The sequence below is a fragment of the Pristiophorus japonicus genome, chromosome 3 (assembly GCF_044704955.1).
Source record: "Pristiophorus japonicus isolate sPriJap1 chromosome 3, sPriJap1.hap1, whole genome shotgun sequence".
NCBI classification, from domain to species: Eukaryota; Metazoa; Chordata; class Chondrichthyes; family Pristiophoridae; genus Pristiophorus; species Pristiophorus japonicus.
This window is the reverse complement of record NC_091979.1, coordinates 63,941,584-63,961,059: the sequence shown is the minus strand read 5'-3', so window position 1 is coordinate 63,961,059 and position 19,476 is coordinate 63,941,584. Positions and strand designations below refer to the sequence as shown.

Here is a 19,476-nt window from a genome sequence, read left to right as displayed (position 1 = left end):
TGAGATGAAATAAAATGGGCTTTCCACGGGGAGATTGTGACGTAGACACCAGGGAAAACGCAGCAATGATGGTCAAGTGTAAATTTCATCGAAATGATTCAGTTACAAGAAGATATTTTAAAAGCTCCAGCACTTAATCCATGAAGGTTATATTTTTAATCTCATGATATATTATTTTATGCTAGAGAGCAAGTTCGTGGATTTATTCTAAACTTTTGTGCAAGCACAATCAAATAATTATTTGATCTTAACATCAACAAATCTTGAGAAGGATTTGTAGCTGTTAAGAAAATTATAAGTGATGTTAGCTGGGTAATGGCTGATTGATAGAAATCAAATCAATAGTCAACCACTATTACTTGCATATTATTGTTGAACATAATTGTCCCATTTTCCTCTCTTGAGCACTGAGGCTGGCGTAGGTATTGAAGAACTTCAGCCTTCAGATCCGCGGGGGCAGTTTTCCTGAAATTAATTATCTGTGTGAGGAAATCTAACAGAAGCTCCCCATTTTCATTTCCTTCAATGAAACACTCTGTGATATCCAGGTCAGAGGAAAGCTCATAGATCTTATACTTCATTCGCACGTCATCAAGTATTTTGCGGACATCAAGGAAAAGACAATTGTCAGTAAAACGAGATCCAAATGTTTTCCAAAGTGCATGTAATCCACTGTAATCTGTTGAGAGTAATAATTTAAATATACTTTCAAAGATATATTAATTTGCTTCAAATGCTGCTGCCAAAATTGGTTATATTAATGGAGGAGTCCATTGTAAATTATTCTTTTATTTCTTGATAGTACTTATAAATTATTTTTGTTGTCTGGGAAATAAATTATCCTGCTGTAACATACATATGCTATGCTACCCAAAGGGAGTTATTGCATATATATCTTTAACGGCTGGTATACATTAAGAAACTTTGTCAATTGGTGTTTAGATTGAATATCGTTCAGTTTGATTTGCTGAGTTAAAAAGGAATGCACTGTTTCTCAGTTTCTCCAGTGTCAAATATTAGAGAGTTATAGAAAGATGCAGCACAGAAAATAGTTATTCAATCCTTTAAATGTTTCTCCCCACATCTAATTCCATTCCATTCCCCATATCTGTAAGAATTCGGCGAAAACATCGGCGTAAACTTTGTGGATCTTTTGGACATTGCTTGGACACATTTTCTGTTACTGCAGAGGAGCAGACAACACTGACAGGTCCAAACATGCCCCACAGGAATACACATCAGGTGGACAAGGAATCGATGGCTGAGATGGTTGATGGACAGGCCCTTTTTCATGCAATCAGTGAGAGATCAAGCAAGATTGATCGGTGTTCAGGACACAAAGGAAAGCTATTCAACCACAGACTCATCGGAGCTACTCATCGAGGTACAGCCCAGGTGACAAAGGAACAGGCCAAAGACCTGATTTTGCTCTTTCAGTTGCACTGCCTCAGGGAAAGAACAGTTGAACTTTTGGGTGAGAAGAAGCTTTTTGCAGGTATAAGAGATGGCAGTTTGCAGCCATCTCTCTCTCTCTCTCTCTCTCTCTGTCTCCCCTCTTCTACGCCTGCTTGCTTCATGCAACGCACAAGGACTGAGCACTCCATCTGGGATGGAGAGAAGAAACCAACATTTACGAGCAAAGAGAGCCTCGCTATTTCTACTGGGAAGCTGACCTTGAGACTGGACTTGAATACCACAGATTGGTATGGACCCAGAAGATACACCTCATTGGGAGAAGGAGCGAATAAGCCAGATGGGTAATTGGTGAGCATTTATCCCAGCCCATACATCATGAAGACCACCGCATAGTGTGAAAGGTTGTCGTGTGTCCCAACCAAGCCTCAGGGGTTAGTGGGGAGGTTTTAGCATAGATCGTAAGCGTACGCACATTTCTGTTCGACAGATTCTGTTGCACTTTTGAATCGGAGCAGGGGTGTTTTAGTCATGGGTACTTCACGTTAGGGACCTGTTCAGGGTTGTGTGTTGTACTCTGTTTGTTTTACACTACTGGGGTGTGTTTTACTGGGTGCAGTGTGTGCTTTAATTTGAATAAAAGCATTATGACAGTTGAGACCAAAAGATCTGTCTATGAATGTATATTACTATTCATGACTATAATTCCGGGATCTAGAACTGTTGTAAGAGGGGTGATTCAAAATCACCAAGGGCAAAACCACTTACAGAGTCTGGTGACCGGCGGCAGGGCTCCGGTTTGAGTGAACAGAGTTATGGAAGATCTCATGGTCAAGAGATCGGCAATGGGGGAAAGGATTTCCTCGTATGTATTAGGTAAAGTTAATGTAACACAACAGTGGGTGTTAGACCTGTTGCAGGCTGAGAGTCCAGAGGACAAAGCTGCAGAGTGGACGGGGAATAAGGAGCACAAAAAGGCAAAAGAAAAGGCCATTTGGCTCCTGTCTTTGTAGAAGCAAGTCCAGTTGCTCAGGGAGCAGATTGGTAAGCTTGAGGCAGAGCTCCAGGAGTCCAAGGAGCAGTCAGCCACAAGGGCCATGGTGGGGAACAGATTGTGGATGAGTTACGTGAGGAGAGGTAGGGAAGGCGTACTCAGGAGGAAACCTCCCATAACACCGGAGAGTACCTGCAATGCCAGGTCACCGAGACCAAGCTCAATGAGCAGGCTGTACAGGAGGAGAACGCCCGTTTAACGGGTAAAGTTGACGGGCTAGAGCGGCAACTGAGAGATATTCAGACAGCTTACAGGGTAGCAAGCAGTAGGGGGTTTGAGAATGGGAATCACGGGCCCTGCCAAAAAAAAATCCAAAGCTTGACTCAAGCTCGAGCCAAAGCCAAAGGCATGGTTTGCTTGATGGCTCCGGGGGAAGCTTGAGTGGACTGGGAAGAGGAAGGAGATTGCGAGGATTGGGGGCAGGGTAGGGGTGTCCGACCACCGCTTGAAGCACCAAAGGGATCAATGTGGCCCATACGGCAGCAGAAGTTCGGCTCGCTTGTAGACGGCGCGGATCAGGACACGATGCAAAGCGATTTTGTGGTTCCGTTCAACCATCCCGCAGCTGCAGAATATGATCTTGGGGGTGCCCAAGTTAAAGAAAGAAGGGGACCCCTCAGTTCACTTTACCGAAGTGGACCAGGTTGGGGGCATTAATGGGTGTAGTGAGGCCGAGGCTCACAAGCTATTGCTGTTTTCCCTGGATGGGAAATTGTATTAGGCCCTGTCCGCCCAGACCCAAACGGGGACAGGGGACCACGGCCGGCTTAAAGGAAGAAATCCTGAGAGCCATGGGTCACACCCAGGGTAGTCCATTCTCTAGGGTAGAGAGGACAAGGCAACTGGCAGGGGAAGCACCTCAGGCATTCGCGGACAGGCTCTGGCCTGTGGTGTCCCTGCACTTTACGACAAATTCACACGAGGCATGTACTGCAGACACAGTCACGACGTCACCTTAACCTTTATTCCCAGGACCAAGGAGTGCTGACCTTGGGTGGGACCTCCCCTTTTATATCTGGAAACCCAGGTGAGGAGTGTCTCCCACAAGTTCAACCCCTGTGGTCAGGGTGTGCATTTTTAGGGTATAAGTACAGTGTACAGGAGCTGCATGAAGGTTACAGTTACATTAAGATTACCGTTGCATGATGGTTACATACATGACATCATCTCCCCCCTTATGTCTTTTTGTGGCAAAGGTTTAGTCTTTCAGGTGGTCGATGCTCTCTCGTGGAGCGCCGCAGTTGTGGCTCTGGTGGCTGAGCCTTGACATGCGTCTCTGACACCCGAGGTGATTCTGGCCTGTCCGGGCTGGCCGCAGGGACTGTACATGCTGTGGACTGTCCTTGTTGCTCGTCCACTGGCAGTGGTGTGGATGACATCTCATGCTCTTCTTCAGGTTGCTTCGTGTCTATGCTGAACATTTTCTTGACTTGGTCCAAGTGTTTGCGGCATATCTTGCCCATTGTTTAGTCTGACCATTGTGACCCTATTCCCTTCTTTGCCAATTATTGTGCCCTCAAGCCACTTGGGTCCCAAAGCATGGTTAAGAACAAATACGAGGTCATCCATTTCTATACACCTCCCCCTTGAGTTTTGATCATGGAACTCGGTTTGGGACTGGCGCTTGCCCTCAACAATGTCTGCCAGGGCTGGGTGAATGAGGGACAGCCGCGTTTTAAGCGTGCGTTTCATGAGTAGTTCCGCTGGCGAGACTCCAGTGAGCGAGTGCGCGCGGGTCCTGTAGGCCAGCAGGAGGCGCGATAGGCGGTACTGAAGGGAGGGTCCTTGGATGCGTAGCATGCCCTGTTTTAGGACTTGGACCGCACGTTCCGCCTGGCCATTGGAAGCCGGCTTGAACGGCGCTGTCCGGAAGTGTTTGATACCATTGTCCGACATAAACTCCTGGAATTCATGGCTGGTGAAACACGGGCCATTGTCGCTGACCAGGATGTCCGGCAAGCCATGGGTCGCGAAAAGCATACACAGACTCTCCACGGTGATGGATATCGTGCATGAGTTTAATATGATGCACTCGATCCAGTTCGAGTATGCAACGACAACGATCAGGAACATTTTCCCCCATGAACAGGCCCGCATAGTCTACGTGAATACGTGACCCTGGCCTGGTGGGCCAGGGCCTTGGGCTGAGTGGGGCCTCCCTGGGGGCATTGCCCAGCTGGGCACACGTCGTGCACCTGCGAACCCAGTCTTCCAGGTCTGAGTCAATCCCCGGCCACCATACATGTGACCGGGCAATGGCCTTCATTGACACAATGCCAGGGTGCTCGCTGTGGAGGTCCCTGATGAATGCTTCCCATCCTTTCTGGGGCATAACTACCCGACTGCCCCATAGCAGGCAGTCAGCTTGGATGGAGAGCTCATCCATCCGTCTCTGAAACGGTCTGACCTCCTCGGGGCACGCCCTATGTGCGGGCGCCCAATCCCCAGTCAGAACACATTTCTTTATCATGGATAGGAGGAGGTCTCTGTTGATCCAGAGTTTGATCTGGCGTGCTGTGATAGGGGAGCCTAAGGTGTCAAAAGCCTCAACGGCCATGACCATCTCAGCGCTCTGCTCCGACGCCCCCTCGGTGGTGGCCAGTGGGAGCCTGCTGAGCGCATCAGCACAATTTTTGGTGCCTGGTCGGTGCAGCATGGTGTAGTCATACGCAGCCAACGTGAGAGCCCATCGCTGTATGCGAGCTGATGCATTGGCATCGACAGCCTTGCTGTCGGACAACAGGGATGTTAACGGCTTGTGGTCCATTTCTAGCTCGATCCGTCTACCGAAAAGATACTGGTGCATCTTTTTCACACCGTAAACACAAGCGAGTGCTTCCTTTTCGACCATGCCGTATCCACGCTCTGCCTGGGAGAGTGACCTGGAGGCATAAGCCACCGGTTGGAGTCGGCCATCATCATTACCCTGCTGCAACACACACCCAACCCCATAGGATGATGCATCACACGTTAAAACCAGTTTTTTTTACAGGGGTCATACAAAGTCAACAGTTGGTTAGAACATAGCAAGTTCCTCGCCTTATTGAAAGCCCGTTCTTGACAGTTCCCCCAAAGCCATTCACAACCTTTACACAGGAGCATGTGTAACGGCTCCAACAATGTGCTTAAGTTCGGCAGAAAATTCCCGAAATAGTTCAAAAGTCCCAGGAACGATCGCAACTCCGACATGTTGCCGGGCCTGGGCGGCCGGCGGATCGCCTCAGTTTTTGATTCAGTAGGCCAGATCCCGTCTGCGGCAACCCTCCTGCCCAAAAACTCGACCTCTGGGGCCAAAAACACACACTTGGCCTTTTTCAGCCGCAAGCCTATCCGGTCCAGTCGGCGTAGCACCTCCTCCAGGTTGTGGAGGTGTTCCTCGGTGTCGCGACCCGTTATAAAGATGTCACCTTGGAATAAGATTGTTCCAGAAATGGATTTGAGCAAGCTTTCCATGTTTCTCTGAAAGATAGCTGCCGCCGAACGAATGCCAAACAGACACCTGTTGTAGATAAATAATCCCTTGTGTGTCGTGATGGTGGTCAGAAGCTTGGATTCTTCAGCCGGTTCCTGAGTCATGTAGGCCGAAGTGAGTTGCAGCTTCATGAACAGCTTGCCACCTGCTAGCGTGGCAAAAAGGTCCTCCGCTCTCAGGAGCGGGTATTGGTCTTGCAGCAACACGCGGTTGATGGTGGCTTTGTAGTCGCCACAAATCCTGATTGAGCCATCTGCTTTAAGGACAGGAATGATGGGACTTGCCCAGTCACTGAATTCAACGGACAAAATTAAGGCCTCTCTGAGCAGCCTGTCCAATTCACTTTCAATTTTCTTAAGCATCACATACGGCACTACTCTGGCTTTGTGGTGCACTGGTCTGGCGTCCGGAGTGATGTGTATCACTACTTTAGTGCCCTTAAACGTTCAGACACCAGGTTGAAACAGTGACCCAAATTTTTGTAGGACCTGTGAGCATGAACTTCGCGCCACAGATGAAATGGTGTGCACATCCCCCCCATTTCCAATTCATCTTGGCTAGCCAACTCCTCCCCAAGAACGCGGGGCCATTTCCCGGGACGATCCAGAGTGGCAGCCGGTTCTGTGATCCATTATGTGTTACCACCAAGTTTGCACTGCCTAGCACTGGGATGATCTCTTTGGTGTACATCCGTAGCTACATGTCAATGTATTCCAGTTTGGGCCTGTGAGCTCTGTGTGGCCATAGTCTCTCAAATTGTTGGGCGCTCATAAGTGACTGGCTAGCTCCTGTATCCAGCTCCATGCGCACCGGGATGCTATTCAATAAAACTTCCATCATCATGGGTGGCGTTTTAGTGTATGAGCTGTGGACGTCAGCAACATGAACCCGCTGAACTTCAGCATCCATGGCTTTTCCCCAGGCATCATCCTGCATTGCAGACCGCTTGTCTCGTTCCTCTGTCTCGCAGATTAGCCTCGCTACAGCCTTTTTGCACATCCTGGCCAAGTGTCCACTGACGTTCCAAATCCTACAGGTATATTGCTGAAACCTGAAGCTTTTCGCAATATGTCTACCACCGCAACTCCAGCTTGAGCCGAGATTGTTGTTAACAAAACGACTGTTACCAGGCATTTCTCTCTGATTGCCCATTTGGTTGTTTCTAAGCACACTGATCGTGGGTGTTAATGGTCCCATCGCGGGACGCATTGTTCCTCGTGATGGCATGAATTGCCGTTCCCCTTTCCATTGTCCCTGTTGCGGGCCCACCCTCGAGTCTGTTGCTGCCTGGGCGGTTTCGAAATGCCCTTGCCTGCCTGCGGGGTCCCGAGCCGCGTTCACCAAACTCTCTGGTCCATCGCCAGGGACCAGGGCTGCGCAGGTTAAATTAGCTTGGTCTCCTCTTCCCCTGCCATGAAGGTCTGAGATATCAACGCCGCCCCTTCTAAAGTCAAGTCCTTTGCCTCTATGAACTTCCTGAAAATCCCGGCATGATTAATGCCCTCAAATGAAAAAGTCCCTTAACATCTCCCCACTGCAGGCGTCTGTGAACTTAGAGACTGGCCAAGCGCCGCAGGTCCGCAACGAGGTCAGAGATGTTTTGTCCCTCCCGACGCCGGTGTGTGTAGAACCGGTGCCGGGCCATGTGTACGCTACTCGCTGGCTTGAGATGTTCAACGATCAGCTGGCTGAGCTCTTCAAAGGACTTGTCCGCTGGCTTTTGGGGTGCGAGCAGGTCTTTCATCAGTGCATACGTCTGTGGTCCGCAGCTGGTCAGTAGATGCGCCCTCCGCTTGTCAGCCGCTGTCGCTCCCAGCCAGTCCTTCGTGACAAAGCTCTGCTGGAGTCTCTCCACGAAGTCGTCCCAGTCCTCACCCACACAGTAACGTTCCTCTGTGCTACCGGTGGCCATCCTCGTTGTTTGGTGATTCCCGTTTCTCGTCGCCAAATGTAGTGTCCCTGCACCTTACTACAAATTCACATGAGGCATGTACTGCAGACACAGTCACTACGTGACATTAACCTTTATTCCCAGGACCAAGGAGTGCTGACCCTGGGTGGGACCTCCCCTTTCATACCTGGAAACCCAGGTGAGGAATGTCTCCCACAAGTTCGCCCCCTGTGATCAGGGTGTGCATTTCTAGGGTATAAGTACAGTGTTCAGGAGTTGCATGAAGGTTACAGTTACATGAAGATTACCATTGCATGATGGTTACATACATGACATGGCCCATCTACGAAATGGCCACCGGTGGGGTGCTCAACACAGTTGCAGGGGCGGCCGAGAAACCATTGGCTCAGGACCCTGTTGGCAAACAGTTTGTCATGAATAAGGGTAAAAGCGGAGACCTGGTTTTACTCCAAGGACCTCACGAATACAGAGGTCGGAGTACTCCGTCACATAAGCCTGGCTCAGAGGAGGAGATCAAACCAAGTAAGGGCAAGGTACATGAAATGAAGGCCAGTGAGGCTAGTAAAAAGGAATGGCGTCAGGAAGGGATTAGCGCAGGGAAGACTAGGACATGTTTCGGGTGTGGGAAGGTGGGACACTGGAGGAGGGACTGCCCGGACCCGAGGAAGGGGCAAGGCAAAGAGGCTAAGACAAAACCTGTCGAGGCGAAGGGATCGACTGCGGAACAATTTGATGTTCTGGTGGCCGCCCTTCGGACAGTTTTTGTGCCAGAGCAGGGAAGGGTAGACGCTGCCGTGAGCAGGGAAATCCCAACCGCTCTGTTAATCCCACCACCCTGACTAGCACACACCCAGCCTGAGTACCTGTGTTCGCTCACGTACGATGAGTGGAGTAGACCATGCATGAGGATAGAAACATAGAAAATAGGTGCAGGAGTAGGCCATTCGGCCCTTCGAGCCTGCACCGCCATTCAATAAGATCAAGGCTGATCATTCCCTCAGTATGGGGGTGGAGAAGGTAGAGGGGATGTACTTGAAGGACACCGGAGCTTCGAGCACAGTGATCCATGTGAATAACCCGACCGATTCACCCTGGTCCAGCAAGGTTCCTTTCAGTCTCGTGGGGTTCATCGGAACGAGCAGGCGGGGCGATGTCCAGGCCGTTAGCCGTAGATTTAGGATCCCTCCACACCAGGTGGCAATGTGTCCGAATAAAATGGGAACAGCCAGGGTCAGGAGTCCTAGGGGCCGTCTTTATGTTAGCCCACAGGATTTTTGTGGATTTGAGGAATCACTGCCTTTGGGGGGCAGTGGGTTTCGAGAAGGAGAAAGAAGTTGTAGTGATCCCAAGAAAAGGGGAAGGAAAAGGCAACATGTGTAACATGAAGCCGAAGGGGAGTTACAACCTAGAGCAATTGGTCAATACTACCCCGGCCGAGTACCAGGCGTACGTGTGCGATAACCTCGCATTGTTCGCCACAAACAAGCATGACTGTGGTAGGGTGACGGGGGTGGAAGTCCAAGTACAGGGGGACCCCATGTCACGGCCACAGAAGCAGTTCAGTTTCCCCAGAGAGGCAGAGGCTGACTTGGAGACAGCACTGGATCCCTGGTAGCTCAGGAATTGTTGAGACCCATAGCCACACACGTGAACTCGCCACTTTGGCCGGTTAGGAAACCGGACCAGTCGTGGAGAGCCACCGTGGACTATTGGGTGCTCAACAAAAACATCCCAGCCTGCGCGTCCACAGTCTCGGCCGTAGCTGATCTGATAGGGAGTGTTCCAGCAAATGCAACCACATTTACAGTGCTGGACATTTCAAACGGGTTTTGGTCGATTCCCCTGAAACGGGAAGACCAGTACAAGTTTGTCTTTACTGTTAAAGGACAGCAGTACACATGGACATGCCTTCCCCAGGGATTTCATAACAGCCCCTCCATATTCCACCAGTGTATGGCAGACACCTTTAAGGGTTTCAGCAGACCCCAGCAGTTGGTGCAGTGTGTGGACGATTTGCTTTTGTTCTCCGGTGAGGGGGAGGAGCATGGTCCGCTGCTGGCCGAGCTGCTTGAGCTGCTGAGAGAGACAGGGTTCAAGATCAATCCCAAGAAAGCTCAGATCGGTCAGAGGGAAATAAAATTCCTCGGCTGACCGTGAGGACTGGGGAAAGGGCTATCGACGAGACCAGTCGGAAGGCGGTACAGGAGTTAACAGCCCGCATGACCGTGACGGGGGTGAGATCCTTCCTGGGGTTCACGAGATACTGCAGGGATTTTATTGAGGATTACGCCACCACGGCAGCCCCTCTGCCTCGGCTCCTCCGCAAGAGAGTCAGCTGGGAGTGGGATGAGGACTGCACGGCAGCGTTCAATCATCTCAAGGGAGACCTGCAAATGCCACCCACATCCGGGGCGATTAATGGTGGGGAGGACTTCATTTTGGAAGTAGCAGCCAGTGGGAACAGTTTGAGCGCGGTGCTGCTTCAGGAGCGGTACGGCAAACTGAGGCCCGTGGTGTACTCAAGAGTCCTCACGGATGTAGAACGGGGATATTCCAATTGCACGAGGCAGCTCTTTACGAGATCATCCTTAATCGTTCCACTAACCCACCGTACCCCCACTTGGATGTTGTTAGATGGGAGGATAAAGGACGGCACAGTGAGCAGTGCTCGCATTGCTCGCTGGTCTTTATTGCTCTCACAAATGCATCTGAGAATGCAAGACCTGAGTGAGCCCAAGTTGGTCGCCAATATGATCTCGCTAGGGATGGCCCACAAGTGTACGGTGGAAGGGGTATGGGACGTGGACGTAGGATTCCGGGCCGGGTTACATCCAATGGGCTGCGAGATCTACGTCGATGGGTCTAGTTCAGTGATGAATGGGGAGCATTTCACCGGGTGCAGGATTATTGCAGCAAGGGCCATTAAACTCCCGAGCACCGAGCGCCCAGCACGCCGAACTGTCAACAATGGTGTACGTCGTTACCCACGCCGACAAGTTCCCGGCCCCATACATCATCTGCTCGGATTCAATGTTTACGTGCAATTCGAGCACCGAATACTTAGCCATCTGGGCTCGTCGCGGTTTCACATCCACAGACAGGAAGCCCTTAGCAACAGCACCATTGCTGAGAAAAGTCTTAGAGGCCACGGGGACCCCAGGATGTCATTACATCCGCAAAGTAAAGGCTCACTCTAAGACAGAGCCCAGAGGGGAAGGCAACCAAAGGGCAGACAAGTTAGCAAAGGAGGGAGCCAGTGAAGAAGTTTTTTTGGATCCATATGGGTCCAGCCCAGTAGTAGCGATCCGGGATAAAGGGGGGACACCCGGGAGTACAGGCAAGTCCAGGCAGAGGATCCCGTCCTCAAGGTCGTCCTGGAGCAGCTGGCTAAGGGCGAGAAATTAGGAAGTCCATTTGGGATAGCAGGCATCACCGTAAAGGAGGGGGATGCTCTTCAAAGCAAATTGGTGGATAGTTCCTGGTGCACCAGAGGGAATTCCTCCAGTTGGCCCACGGGGGCCCAGGAGCGGATACTACCTGGCAAAGGGTAGAACAGGCAGAGTAGTGGCCGCAACTGAGAAAGGATGTCCGCGATTTTTGCGCAGACTGTCCGGTGTGTGCGGCGAACAACTTCGATCCACAATGTAGGAAGGTTCCAATGGGGCACACGAGAAGGTTAGAGGGACCATGGCAGTTGGTACAGGTCGATATCAGACCACAAAGGGGGGGTTACAAGTACTGTTTGGTCCTAGTAGACATGTTCTTCAAGTGGGTGGAAGCCTTCGCTTGCCGATAAGCCACGGCGTTGGCGATGGCAAGGATTTTGGTAAGGGAAGTGTTCTCCAAGTGGGGACTGCCACAGATAGTAGAGTCTGACTGTTATGGATGCAAACCTCACCAATATGTAAGACTTGCCACTAGGGGCTACACCTGTGGGAGACCAAAGGGTCAACTGTGCACCCTGGGGCAAGCAGGTATAAAAGGCAATCCACCAGGCTGTTGCCTCACTTTGGAGTTAGATTAAAGAGACCAAGGTCACAATGGTTTGAGCTTACAACACAGTCTCGTGGAGTTAGTCTGAACTTAACAACTGGCGACGAGTTACAGATCACGAACTTTCACGCGGTATTGGCTGTCGGTATTTTTGAGGGTGATGACTGGGAAGCCTTCGTTAAGTGTCTCGACCAGTACTTCGTGGCCAACGAGCTGGACACGGCTTAGACGGCGGTCAAGTGCAGGGCGATTCTCCTCACTATATGTGGGTCTTCAATATATGGCCTCATCAAAAATCTGTTGGCACCGGACAAACCAACAGACAAGACTTATACAGAGCTGTGTACGCTGGTTCGGGAAAACCTCAAGCCGAAGGAGAGCATCTTAATGGCCAGGTATCGCTTTTACACGCACCATCGCTCCGAGGGCCAGAACGTGGCAAGCTTTATCGCCGACCTAAGATGCCTTGCGGGACAGTGCGAATTTGCTGGATCTTTGGGGGAAATGTTGCAGGACATTTTTATGCTTGGAATTGGCCACGAGGTCACTCTTCGCAAATTGCTGTCTGCCGAATCCCTAGATCTGAGCAAGACCACCATGATAGCCCAGGCTTTCATATCCACAAGCTACAACACGAAACAGATATCTTCACAGCATCGAAGCTCGCTGGCAAGTACTGTGCATAAAATAATGCCTTCAGAACTGTACATAGTAGGGCCTACACGACCACAGAAGCCAGGCCCAGGGTAACTCAGAGGCCGCTGTGGGGTGTGAATGCGTATCCATTAACACCATGTTGGCACTGCCGGGGCAGTCATAGAGCCCATCAATGTCGATTCAAGAACTATGTGTGCAAGGGCTGTGGAACAATGGGGCACCTCCAGCAAATGTGCAAACGACCTCTGACTCACCACGTGGCAGAGTCAGCAGAGAGTGACCGATCCAGCATGGATCACGCTGAACGAGCAGGAGAGGCAACTCAACCAGAGGATGAAGAAGAAGTGTATGGGGTACACACCTTCACCACCAAAAGCCCTCCGATAATGTTAAAAGTTAAACCTAACGGCATTCCAGTCTCCATGGAATTGGACACGGGGGCAAGTCAATCAATCATGAGCCAGAATGCTTTTGAGAAACTGTGGGGCAACAAGGCACAGAGGCCAAAACTGAGCACGATTCACACAATGCTGCGCACTTACACCAAAGAACTCATACCTGTTATCAGCAGTGCAGCAGTGAAAGTATCGTACGATGGAATGGTGCATGATTTACCACTATGGATTGTACCAGGTGATGGCCCAAAGCTGTTCGGCAGAAGCTGGCTAGGAAAGATCCGATGGAACTGGGACGACATCAAAGCACTGTCTTCGATGGATGACACCCGTGCGCCCAGGTGCTAAACAAATTCCCGGCGTTATTTGAGCCAGGCATCGGCAACTTCACAAGCGCCAAGGTTCCAGTCTTGTTCCATCTTGTTCCTGGGGCACGGCCCGTTCATCACAAGGCCCGAGCAGTCTCATACATGATGCGAGAGAAAGTCGAGATCGAGCTGGACAGACTTCAACGAGAGGGAATCATATCGCCAGTCGAGTTCAACGAATGGGCCAGCCCAATCGTGCTAAAGAGAGTTGGTATGGTCAGAATCTATAGGGACTACAAGGTAACAATCAACCGAGACTCGTTACAGGACCAATACCCACTACCTAAAGCGGAGGACCTATTCGCAATGCTAGCCGGAGGAAAGTCTTTCACCAAGCTACATCTAACCTCTGCTTATATGACACAGGAGCTGGCTGAACAGTCAAAGAAATTGATGTGCACAAAGAACTATTCATATACCACAGATGTCCCTTTGGAATTCGCTTGGCTGCAGCCATCTTCCAGAGGAACATGGAGAGTCTGCTGATATTGGTTCCATGCACTGTGGCGTTCCAAGATGACATCTTGATCACTGGTCGCAACACCACCGAAAAATTGCACAATCTGGAAGAGGTTCTAAAGCGACTGGACAGAGTGGGACTCAGGCTGAAACACTCCAAATCTGTTTTCCTGGCACCAGAGATCTAATTCCTGGGAAGAAAGATTGCGGCAGGTGGCATCAGAACCACGGACTCCAAGACGGAGGCCATCAAGACTGCAGTCAGACCACAGAATGTGACGGAGCTGCATTCGTTCCTGGGACTCCTCAACTATTTTGGTAACTTTCTACTGGGGTTGAGCACTTTGCTGGAACCCTTGCATTTATTGTTACGCAAGGGTGATGACTGGGTTTGGGGTAAATATCAAGAGACAGCCTTTAATAAGGCCAGAAACCTGCTATACTCTCAACAAGTTACTTGTATTATATGACCCATGTAAATGTTTAGTACTAGCTTGTAATGCGTCGTTGTACGTGGTCGGTTGTGTGTTACAGCAAGCAAATGTGTCAGGAAAACTGGAACCGGTTGCATATGCATCCAGAAGCTTATCTAAGGCTGAAAGAGCCTACAGTATGGTTGAGAAAGATGCATTAGCATTGAATACGGGGTTAAGAAAATCTATTTGGTCTCCGGTTCGAGCTCAAAACCGACCACAAACCGCTTAACTTCACTGCTCTCAGAAAGCAAAGGTATCAACACCAATGCTTCGTCCCACATCCAAAGATGGTCACTAAGATTGTCAGCATATGACTATATAATCCGCCACAGACCAGGCACAGAGAACTGCGCTGACGCCCTCAATCGGCTGCCGTTGCTCACCACTGGGGTGGAAATGGCGCAACCTTCAGACTTGCTTCTGGTAATGGATGCTTTTTGAGAGCGAGTGGCCACCCGTCACAGCTCGCCAGATCAGGACTTAGCACAGGGTCTTGGCTAGTCCATCACTAGTAAAAAGCTGCATTCTAAATGGGAGCTGGTCGGCGGTTCCTGGGGAAATGCAAGATGAAATGAAGCCGTTCCACCGACGTAAGGATGAATTGTCCATCCAATCGACCTGTGGTCATGGCCCTCCAAACCGTGGTCCAGGTTCCACGTAGGTTTTGCTGGCCCTTTTCTAGGAAAAATGTTTCTAGTAGCAGTGGACGCTTACTCTAAATTGATTGAATGTACAATAATGTCATCATGTAGGTGCACTGCCACCATTGAAAGCCTCAGGGCCATGTTCGCCACCCATAGTTTGCCCGACGTCCTCGTTAGTGACAATGGACCATGCTTCACCAGCTCAGAATTCAACGAGTCCATTACCCGCAATGGCATTAAGCATGTCAGGTCTGCCTCATTTAAGCCCGCATCTAATGGTCAAGCAGAATGGGCAGTCCAAACCATAAAGCAGAGCTTGATATGCGTAACGGATGGCTCCTTGCAGACCCGGTTATCTCGGATCCTGCTGAGCTACCAGGCGCACCCCCACTCGCTCAGCAGGGTTCCCCCTGCAGAATTGTTAATGAAGAGAGCACTCAAAACCAGGCTCTTCTTAGTCCACCTGGATCTCAATGATCACGTAGAAACCCGGCGGCAGTGGCATAAAATGTACCATGATCGTGCGACTGTATCACATGACATTGAGGTTAAGTGTTTGTTCTCAATTATGGTCATGGTCCCAAATGGATTGCTGGCACTGTTTTGGCCAAAGAGGGGAATAGAGTGTTACTAAATTGTTGAATGGGCAAACGTGCAGGAAGCACTTGGATCAGACCAATCTGCGATTCTCTGACAACCAAGAATAGTTTGAAGAAGACTTTACCATCTATGATCCACCAACACACACCCAACCAGCAATCGACCTCGCTGTCAACCAGGAGGATGAACCCACCATGCCCGACAGTCCGACCAACTCACCCATGCCAGGACTTCAACTCAGGCGATTGACCTGGGAACGCAGAGCGCCAGATCACTTCAACCTGTAAATAACTCGTACATAAGACTTTGGGGGGGGAAGTGATGTTATGTATGCAAACCTCACCAATGTGTAAGACTTGCCACTAGGGAGCACACCTGTGGGAGACCTAAGGATTACCTGTGCACATTGGACAAGCAGGTATAAAAGGCAATCCATCAGGCTGTTGTCTCACTTTGGAGTTAGATTAAAGAGATCAAGGTCACAATGGTTTGAGCTTACAACACAGTCTCGTGGAGTTATTCTGAACTTAACACCGACCATGGGAGCCACTTCATGGGGCAAGTTATGCAGGCCACCTTGAAGATTCTGGGGATAGAGGGTAAATGGCATGTGGCTCACAACCCACAGTCATCGGGGGTTATGGAGCGACTTAATTGGACCATCAAAGAAAGGCCACAGAAGGAAACAGGGTCGTCCCCAAAAAAGTGTTATAAGGTCTTGCCATTAATTTTGATGGGGGTCCGAGCCAGCCTCTCCAGGAGCACAGGGTACTCCCCGCATGAGCTCATGACCGGGAGGGTCATGCGCACGCTCTCTCATGTTCTGGCACCGGTTCTCACCTAAGGTCAAGTGAGAGAAGTAAATTGCAATAAGTTTGTCAAGAATCTACACGAGAGGTTGAAGCAGATTCATTGGCAGCAGCAAGTAACTTGGGGAAGCAGCACCAGAGTAATTAGGTGCTGCTCGAATCCCAGAGAACGCACAAGTGGAAGGTAGGAGACCAGGTGATGGTCCGAAACGATGCTCGTGTAGGACATTTGAGCCACTGTATATATGGGACTTTACAGCAGAGTGGATAAAGTGCATAAAGTGATTTCACGTGAACCAGTGTAAGTTGTTTAACCCGGGGGAAAGGGTAAGAAAAGGAAAGAAACACCAAGGTGCTGTAAACAGCATGGTGGACGCGAGTCTTCCTCACATAGTTTGGGAAAGTGAGGATCCCATGGTGGGGGCTGTAAGAAGGAGCAGCAGGATCCCACGGCCAAGGGCGTCGTGGACACCTCCTTACACGCTGACCAGGAGCCGTAAAAGGCCAGGCAAGAGGTGCCCTAGCGGAGCGACCCAGCAGCTCGGGTGGTATTGTACATAGTTTCCTTTTAAAATGTTTTGGTTAGTTGTAATGAAACCATCCCTTTGGAGGTAGACTCTCTCACAGCAAGGTGCTTCTTAATTTTGTTTTGCAGGAAGCCAAGGATGGAATGGAGACAGTCCTGAGACTGAGCCTGATTTGGATGCTGGCTGGAATGGGGCACAGCAGGAGAGGAGACACAGAGTTGTCCTTCCTCTACGGATGTACTAGGGGGAAAGGACCCACCATGACACAGGGGGGCAGGACAGGGGACAGGGACGGGATGGCAGCCTCCTTCCACGAGGGAAGATGGCCAGGGTGGCTGGGGTTGAATTTAACTAAATACTCCAGTCACGCCGGGTTCACATAACGGGAGGCTTCCATACCATGTCCCAGACTGAAGGTCACAGCCACATGGGTTGGGGTGACCAAGGGCAAGCACGTAGGCTTGAAATGCAAGGGACACATTCCCCTGGGACGGTGGTGGTTCAGGAAATGGAGTCAGGACACAGGGAACCAGACAGCGGACTGGGAGAAACCAGGGAACGATACGTACTGACAGATTACAGGGACACAGGGGGGAGTGGAAGTGTGCTGGGACAAGTGATGGAAGGAGGAACACGGAATGTATGTGTATATGTGGGGGTTGGAACGGATCTGTCCAGCGGGTGTGTCGATTGCCTTTTCGCGGCATAGGCAGGACGCCGGAGCTAGGATCACATGGGATCGGACTATGAACTCCTGCGTGATCCCAGACCCTCCCAACACAATAAATTCCACGGAGCTTGTCGCACATGAGAGGAAGGCCCTGCCACAGCCCCACCGGTACAGGCGACAGAAGCAAGATGTCCCGCCACCACAACAGGCCCAGGGAAGGTTTTATTCCAGTGGGTGCATTACGTGGTCGCGTCGGTCATTTTAAACCTAACTGGGGTACATCTGCCTGAGTGGTGTCCAAAAGAGACTGAGCAGCTGTATGAGGCGCTCATTAAAGAAATGTTCCGCCAGTTCTTTGAACTCAGTTACGGGGACGTGAATCGGGAAAAGTTGTACGATATGGGAGTGAGGGATAACGTTCATCCGGAGAGGCAGAGTTGTGGTCACACATCCTGCTCTGGATACTGAGGCTCCGCCCTGTGAGAGTGGCAGTGGGCCGCTGGAAATGGAAGGTGTTGTCCTTCCCCAAGATGTTAGCATTCCGGCTCCCACCATTGCCACTCTGCCTTTGCACCGTAGTAGTGTGCCTTGCTGTGGGCATTGAGACCTCATTGAGGAGGGGAGGGTGTGGGGTAAATATCAGGCCAAGTCTGATAAAGGACTTGCACCACATTAGGGACATGTACTTAGAATTGTTAATCAGGCCTGTATATAGTTAAATTACACTGCTGCACCTCATTGTGGTTGAGTGCGTTGCAACAGGACGTTGCATTTTGTTTGGCTATTTGCAGGTTGGGTGTGTTTGTTTGTTTAAGTAAAATCTTACTTTGACCGTTTATCATTGGTATCTTGTGTATCATTGTAGACTTAACCGCTGATGTGCCATTATGGTGGAACATAGCGTGGGCAGTATTAGCTGCATACCTCAGCTTCATCCATTCAAGAGAACCGATTCATTATGAGCTGCTGAGGTGCAGATCTTGGTCCAGCAGCATTGCCACGCTGCCTCCACCATAGATAGTGCTGCTACTTGTATGGCTAGCGATTCGGGGCCTTGCCAGGCTCCTGTTCCTTGTCTTCATCCTCCGCCTTCTGAGGTGGTCCTGCAATCTCCACTGGCAACGCCTGGCCCCTCATGATGGTCAAATGGTGCAGCATGTAGCACACCACAATGAATTTCGAGACCTGTTGAGGGGAGTATTGAAGGCTGCCTCCAGAACGGTGCTTTTATTGGAAATGCTGCTTCAGCACCCCGATTGTCTGTTCGATGATGTTGCGGGTGGCCGCATGGCTCTCATCGTAGTGCTGCTCCACTTCTGTAGTGGGGTTGCGGAGGCGGGGGCCATGAAACACAGAGCTAGTCCATATCCTTTGTTGCCGAGCAGCCAGCCACACTTTTCCTGTGCCAGCAGAAACAATCGTGAGACAGTGCTCTCACGCAGGATGAAGACATCACATGTGCTCCCTGGATAGCAGACATTCACTGCGAGAATGCGCTGTGTGCACTCACACACCAGCTGCGCGTTAAGGGAGTGGTATCCCTTTCGGTTTCTGAATACCTCTGCCTTGTGGAATGGTGCTCGCAAGGCCACGTGTGTGCAGTCAATGGCTCCTTGAACCTTCGGGAAGCCTGCAATCCTGCCAAACCCACATGCCCGCTCATTCTGGCTCTTCCTGCTCATTGGCAACATTATGAATTCCGTTCTGCGGGCATAGAGAACCTTTGTGACACGGCGAATGCAGCGACGTGCAGCATGTTAAGAGATGCTGCATACCTCATCATCATTCTCAGGCTTTCCCTCGGAATTGAGGAAGTCTTGCTTCCACTCTCAAAATGAGTCCTTGGTGGCTAAACAGTCCAATATGAGAACCACAGTCCCCGTCACAGGTGGGACAGATAATCATTGAGGGAAAGGGTGAGTGGGACTGGTTTGCCGCACGTTCTTTCCGCTGCCTGCGCTTAATTTCTGCATACTCTCGGCGATGAAACTCAAGATGCTCAGCGCCCTCCCGGATGCACTTCCTTG

The 19,476-nt window shown here is 50.5% G+C and overlaps 1 protein-coding gene across 1 annotated transcript in view; it reads right to left on the bottom strand.

Moving 5' to 3' along the window:
- Positions 1-338: 338 nt before the first annotated feature.
- Positions 339-19,476, bottom strand: part of LOC139253871 (histamine N-methyltransferase-like) — a 74,905-nt gene continuing 55,767 nt past the window's right edge. Inside the window, exon 6 of the mRNA XM_070873600.1 lies at positions 339-679. Within this exon, the coding sequence (XP_070729701.1) occupies positions 339-679 (341 nt within the window). The remainder of the gene's footprint in view (positions 680-19,476) is intronic.